General features: G+C 42.8%; 1 protein-coding gene and 1 long non-coding RNA gene across 2 annotated transcripts; both read right to left on the bottom strand.

Annotated features, from left to right (window-relative positions):
- Positions 1-49: 49 nt before the first annotated feature.
- Positions 50-530, bottom strand: LOC109828470. Its single transcript, XR_002243696.1, has 3 exons — positions 471-530; positions 290-388; positions 50-200 (listed from the first exon to the last, which is right to left on the bottom strand). It is a non-coding gene; the product is annotated as an uncharacterized LOC109828470 (long non-coding RNA).
- Positions 531-559: 29 nt separating this feature from the next.
- Positions 560-1715, bottom strand: LOC109828471. The gene is made up of 5 exons (XM_020395457.1): positions 1677-1715; positions 1268-1591; positions 936-1171; positions 648-857; positions 560-568 (listed from the first exon to the last, which is right to left on the bottom strand). Exons 2-5 carry the CDS (start codon positions 1488-1490, stop codon positions 560-562), a joined length of 678 nt encoding a protein of 225 aa, XP_020251046.1. The 5' UTR covers positions 1491-1591; positions 1677-1715.
- Between the last annotated feature and the right edge of the window lie 5095 nt (positions 1716-6810).

Below are 6810 nucleotides of genomic sequence, written 5' to 3'. Positions count from 1 at the left end.
GGTGGAGCTGCAGACTTGTAGGTGCTACTGGACTCGTACGGCCGATGCTCGGATCCTCTCCACCTGTATGTGTTCTTCCTACTCGGTCCAATGACGGTCTCGATGATGCTATCCTCCTCCTCTCTACTTAATTGGGTCGGAGTGTTAGAATCGACCTAAGTCTGTGATAATTGCTCCTGCACCTTAGCATGTAATTTCTCCTGCGATATACCAAAACAATCCGATCAATTCTAACACATTTAAAATGCATTGTTATAAAAATTAAATATACAAATGAACTGCTACTTACAGCCAGATCCCGGTTCTGCGCTTTCTTCACTTCATCGGCGTAATTTGGACTCCAACCAGTCAGAATACGATCTGCAAAATGCCCGAGTTCTCCCCTTCCCTATTTTATTCACATATATCATTAACTCATAACACATAAATTATACTCAAATTGATAACCTAAGAGCTAATATATTATATACCTCAAGCGCCAATTGATGATAATGCTGGCTGAAGGACCTGGAGCCCCCGTGATGCTCGTAACTGCGGGGCGCATTGCGGTTCCTCCTTGCTATTTCAGCTTGTTCCTGCAAAAGAATGTTAAACAGATATAATATAGAATTTCAAACAATAAACGAAGATATATACTTCAATAATACCTGAACTTCGGCCGTGTCCCAATAATCGCAAAGTGCAAAAAAATCAACCCCATCGGCGCGCTCGTCAAGATGCCAGTAACGCTCCCAATCTTCTGTTCTTTGAGTAAAATATTTTTTCTTCAGCTCTGACCGCCACCTCTTGAACGATAGATTGATTTGCGTGAAGCAGTAAGTCCAGGCATAAGCGTAATCGTCAAGAAAGAAAAATCGCTTCAGCATACAATGAAAAAAGAGATACAAATCAGTGTGTTAAACAAAATAATATAAACTATAAAATAAATGACTCACACATATATATCGCCAACAAGCCACCAGCGCATCAATCCGCTGCGACTTCCACGTCAAATATATGTTGAAGAAATCATGTCTCCTGGCTAAAGCGGCGAGGAAATTGTTGAAAGAGTTAGCAAATGGCCCGACAGGCACGCCGTTCTGCCATCGGATCACGGCCCTCCGACGAATATCTGGGACGAGGTTCTGTGGCTTGGTACTACTGCGGCCGCGCCTAGTAGGTCGCTCGGTACCTACGAAAAAATGAAATTCAGGCGAAATATAAATCAATCAATATCGATAATACAAATTAAAATATTAACATATAAACTATAAAAATCTATACACACCTTTCAATTCGAGGCATCTACGCCTTGCTTGTTCATACCTCTGCTGTGCGATAAGTCGCAAATCATGATAAGCATCCCAATCCTCCTTCACCTTGGCCGGGTCGTGGGCTCGCTGATCCGGAATAGAATCCGGCGGTAGTGGCGCAGCTTCTACAGCTGCGCTATATGGCTCATATCGGCGCTCCTCCAATACATCTGCAGCCTGAGGAGGCGACGGCGGCATCTCTGCATGCTGGGCAGGATCAACGAGTGTCTCCGCATCAGGTGGAGCATCTCCTCGTCCTGTGTCCTGTGGCGGCCCGTCATGTGTAGCAGCGATGCGGCCTGCGTAGGAAATGTGAAAAAATAATGTTAGGCTCGTATTAATAGTTTATAGAAATGTACAGATATAATAAATAAATAAAAATACCTGACGTAGAGCCATGTGCGTCGCCTCCAGAATGTCTACCAATAAGTCTCTCAAGCGCTCTCTTACGTAATCCTTTTGTCATCTATACTTTGAAAACATAATGAGTACCCAACAAAACTATAATACATGACAAAAACTGATACATGATAACCAGTCAAACAGATAATATAAATGCAATACTATAATACATAACACAAACTGATACATGATAACCAGTCAAACAGATAATATAAAGGCAATACTATAATACATGACAAAAACTGATACATGATAACCAGTCAAACAGATAATATAAAGGCAATACTATAATACATGACAAAAACTGATACATGATAACCAGTCAAACAGATAATATAAAGGCAATACTATACTACATAACACAAACTGATACATGTCCTTATGATGATGTTGAGGCTCTACTCTGCGACCGTGTGCGGTTAGCCTGCGACCGTGTGCGTGCAGACAAAAGGACTGTCCTTATAGTTTTATCGACTCTACCGTGGACTCGTTTTTTGATTTTACGCCTTGGCTCACATATAATCGCAGGTACATCAGGGCGCGCCAGTGCAATTTCATCCACCAGATTATTTTGTGTCAAGGAAAACTCAGCAACTGTTTCGTCGGCCAAGATAACATCTTCATGATCTTCGTCAGACACGGCTTCATGAATGTAGGATCTAGGCGGATTCTTAAGGACAACCCATTCGTCATTTTTCATTATATCTTTGACATAAAAGCACTGTTTTGCGTGAGCAGCTAACATGTACTTTTCAGTCTGATATATTTCCTTGTTAAGATTAACGAGTGTGTAACCGTAGTCATCCTTCGCCTTTTTCAGCTCACTCCAACGAACCTTAAACATCACATGTCTGACTTCATTATTAATCCCATAGAAAATCTCCACAATGTCTTCTACCTGACCGTAGCAATAGATTTCACCTTGTATCGGATTTAGATCTTTTGAACTAGCGTATGACAGTTGCGAGAAGGAGCAGAACACACCGCTATTTTGCGTTTGTCGTCTCTCTTCGAAACCGATGGTGTTAAACCTAAAGCCGTTGATACAGTAGCCTCCATAACGCTTAACCACGTTAGAAGGACCTCTGGCATATAAACATATTTTCTCAGGCAGGTTAACCCCATTCGTAATACGTCGGTCAACCTTTAAGAAAAGAAACAAATAGTTTAAATATCTGTTGGCAGGCACATATTTGATATACGAATCAGAAATGTAAATAAATCTTACTTCACCCTTCAGCCATGCAGGGAATTGTCTAGAGTGTGTGTCCATAACTCTTTTGTTTTTTGTTCTGCATTTAAGAATAGTCTGGACATATCGGATGTGAAGCCTAGAATAAAATCATTTACAACAGTTAAATAGAGATAGTTATTGTGATGTGATATGATCTGATTCAAACAGTTAAATACTTACGTCGCGTATATGTTAAATGTAGTATCATTGCTCAAGATATATGTGTGGGCTTGATCTAGCTCCATTCTGGGGAATCTAGTGTCCTCCCCACGATCATTATAGAATGTTCCGTCAATTATTCGTTGGGGACGGTTGAGCCTTGTCTCCACACCCCGCAAGTAACGAGAGATGAAATTCAAACTCTCATTACTTATATAGTTCTCTGCTATCGATCCTTCAGGACGTGCACGATTATGCATCAAATGTTTCATGAAACCCAAATACCTACAAGCATATAGTTTCATGATTTGTGACAAAATAAAACTGATATACGTAATTTAACAAATATTAATTGAGCATTATAATAATAAATACCTCTCCACAGGGTACATCCAGCGATATTGAACTGGTCCTGCGATGCGGGCTTCATATGCTAAATGTATTGTGAGATGCACCATGACCGTAAAGAACGAGGGTGGAAATAGAATTTCCATTTTACACAGTGTATTGGCTACACGTCCCTCTAATTCTTCAAACTCCCTGACATCAATCACCTTGGAGCACAACTGCTTGAAGAAACCGCAATATTCTATTACCACCATCGCGAGTTCCTTCTCAGCATGTCGCAACGCAACCGGGAGAAGTTGATGCAATAGAATATGATGGTCATGTGTCTTGAGTCCCAAAATTTTCCTGTCCTCAATATGCACATTTGCTGAAATGTTTGAAGCATAACCATCCGGTGTCTTCACGGACTTTAGAAATAAACACATATTATGGATCTCATCCTTCGACAGTGTGACACGGGAGGCTGGGAGTACAAACTTTCCGTCACCCTTATCTATAGCTTGCAGTTCGGGACGGATGTTCAATTCTGCTAGGTCTCGACGTGCCCTTAAGTCATCTTTTGATTTTTTCCCGTCCTGCAACAAAGTGTTCAAGAGATTCTCGCATATGTTCTTCTCGATGTGCATGACATCCAAGTTGTGACGTATTTTTAAACTTCTCCAATATGGCAATTGATAAAATATGCTGAATTTTGACCATCCATGCGGAAGTTCAGTACCCTTAGAGACACGCACATGCGATTGGACAGTGCGAGGTTTATTTCCCATCCTTGTTTGCTTACCCTTTCCCCTTCCCTTCCAATTTTGCTTCAATATTTTTCTCCTAACCCCAAATGGATTTTCTTTGTTGAATCTTTTCTTTCCAAATATTTTTTTAGGTAGAGGATGTAGAAGCTCAAATATTTCTTCCCCGGTCAGCCTTGGTGGTGCCGGTCTGTTTTCTGGATTGCCGTCGAACTTTCCTACTAACTTTCTGAACTTGTGCCCTGTAGGTAACCATCTTCTGTGTTGCCAATAACAGAACTTGCGGCTGTATTTCAGGAACTTTCCCTCATAATCTGACATGCAAACCGGACAAGCAATCTGACCCTTCGTCGACCATCCAGACAAGTTAGCATATGCTGGAAAGTCATTAATTGTCCACATGACCATTGCACGCATACGGAAAGCCTCCTTACCATAAGCATCGTAAGTGCTGACGCCTTCATCCCAGAGAAGCTTCAAGTCGTCAATTAATGGTTGGAGGAAAACATCAATGTCATTTCCAGGAGAATATCTTCCAGGGATCAAGAGTGACAGTATCATGTATGGCTGCTTCATGCACATCGACGGCGGCAGGTTGTACGGTGTCAGCAACACTGGCCAGGTAGACCAAGCAGAGCTCATTACTCCAAACGGATTAAATCCGTCGCTAGCAAGCCCCAGCCTAATATTCCGAGACTCCTTACCAAAGTCAGGGTATATACGATCGATGTGCTTCCATGCCTCACCATCAGCAGGATGTCTCAATTTCCCGTCCTCTTTACGATCGGTCGAATGCCATCGCATATTCTCAGCCAGCTCGGCAGACATATAAAACCTCTGCAGCCTAGGAATAATAGGAAAATATCGGAGAACCTTCACAGGGATTCTGCTCTGTTTATTGGATGATATGCCTTCAGATGTGCCCGTATGTTTTTTCCAGCGTGATACATGACACGTCGGACATTCCTCTAGACCTTCATTACCCTTATTGTACAAGATGCAGTCATTAGGACAGGCGTCTATCTTTTTGTAATCAAGACCCAGGGTATCAACAATCTTGTGAGCTTCATAATAAGTTGTGGGGATGCTCTTCTCGCCGCCTGGAATGACTTTCCTGAGCAAGTCTAATAACATATCGAAATGTGTAACAGCCATCCCACTGAGTGTTTGGATATGAAGAAGCCTCAGCATAAAAGAAAGCCTTGTGAACTCGGTGCAACCCTCGTATAACGGTGACTCGTTTTCTTCAACAAGTCTCATCAATCGGGCTACATCTTGAAACATATCAGTAGTGTTAACATCACTCGAAGACGGCACGGTAAGAATATCTTCCAACATATCAGTTGTGTCAATTGTCGGATTGTCGACATCAGTAAACTCTTCCTCTAATTGCATCACCGGGACGCCTTCACCGTGATGACTCCAAAATACATAAGAGCTATCAAATCCATTGATTGACAGATGGAAACTTACGTCACTCCTAGTGAGCATTTTATCATTCCTACAATTCTTACAAGGACAAAAAATCAACCCGCTGAGTGACCGTAGAGGGTTGGTGTCAGAGTAGGCTAAGAAAGCTTCTATCCCATCCTTGTATCGAGTGTCTAGATGCCTTCGATCACGTGGTATGCCCATGAACGATTTGTCAGGAATTGTCCGCATCTAGAATTTAAAAATTAATGGAAGTGAGCATATCCCTACATATATCATTTTAAGTTATAGGACAAGTGTGTGTGATCGGCTGTCAGAGGAAGGCTTCTATCCCATTAGGTATGTAAACGTAGCGTGTATATGTATTTACGTGTGTTCAAGTGTACTTTTATTTCGTCAAAATTTCGGCAGCACCTACCCGCTGTACTTAATCGGATCCGGATCCTCTACTAATGAGAGGGTTCCTAATATCTCCTAATGAGATCTTGGCCTTTGATTTATCAATCAAAGGCCAAGATCTCCTCATGCACAAAAATAGGCGGGAGATGCGGATAAGATATTATCCTTTGAATATGAATAAGCCTCAGCATAAAAGAAAGCCTTGTGAACTCCTTACACCCCTCGTATAATAGTTACGCTAACCCCTTATCCTCACCCTCACCCCCACCCCCACCCTCACCCTCACCTAACCCTAACCCTAACCCTAACCCTAACCCTCAACCTCACCATCACCTAACCCTCACCCTCACACTCACCTTCACCCTCCCCTAACCCTAACCCTAACCTTAACCCTCAAACTCACCCTCACCCATCACCCCTCACCCTCACCTCACCCTCGATCACATAACTCTAACACTCACCCCACCCTCGATCAAATAACCCTAACCCTAACCCTCACCCTCACCATCACCTCCACCCTCACCTAACCCTCCTCTAACCCTAATCCTAACCCAAACCCAAACCCTAACCCTAATCGAACCCTAACCCTAACCCTAACCCTCGCCTAACCCTAACCCTAACCCTCACCCTCACCCCACCCTCGATCACCTAACACTCACCTCACCCTCGATCACCTAACCCTAACCCTAACCCTCACCCTCAACATCACCTCCACCCTCACCTAACCCTCCTCTAACCCTAATCCTAACCCAAACCCAAACCCTAACCCTAATCGAACCCTAACCCTAACCCTAACCCTCGC

Source organism: Asparagus officinalis, unplaced genomic scaffold, assembly GCF_001876935.1.
Source record: "Asparagus officinalis unplaced genomic scaffold, Aspof.V1 AsparagusV1_Un1658, whole genome shotgun sequence".
Taxonomy (NCBI): domain Eukaryota; kingdom Viridiplantae; phylum Streptophyta; class Magnoliopsida; order Asparagales; family Asparagaceae; genus Asparagus; species Asparagus officinalis.
This window is presented reverse-complemented; position numbering and strand designations above follow the sequence as displayed.

What these genes read in the sequence shown, in the direction of transcription:
- LOC109828471 (XM_020395457.1), bottom strand. Translation starts at nt 1,490, where the DNA reads ATGCCGCCGTCGCCTCCTCAGGCTGCAGATGTATTGGAGGAGCGCCGA. An exon ending in TAGATGCCTCGAATTGAAAG is followed by an intron (nt 1,172 to 1,267) that starts GTGTGTATAGAT and finishes ATTTTTTCGTAG; the next exon opens with GTACCGAGCGACCTACTAGG. An exon ending in CTTGTTGGCGATATATATGT is followed by an intron (nt 858 to 935) that starts GTGAGTCATTTA and finishes TGTATGCTGAAG; the next exon opens with CGATTTTTCTTTCTTGACGA.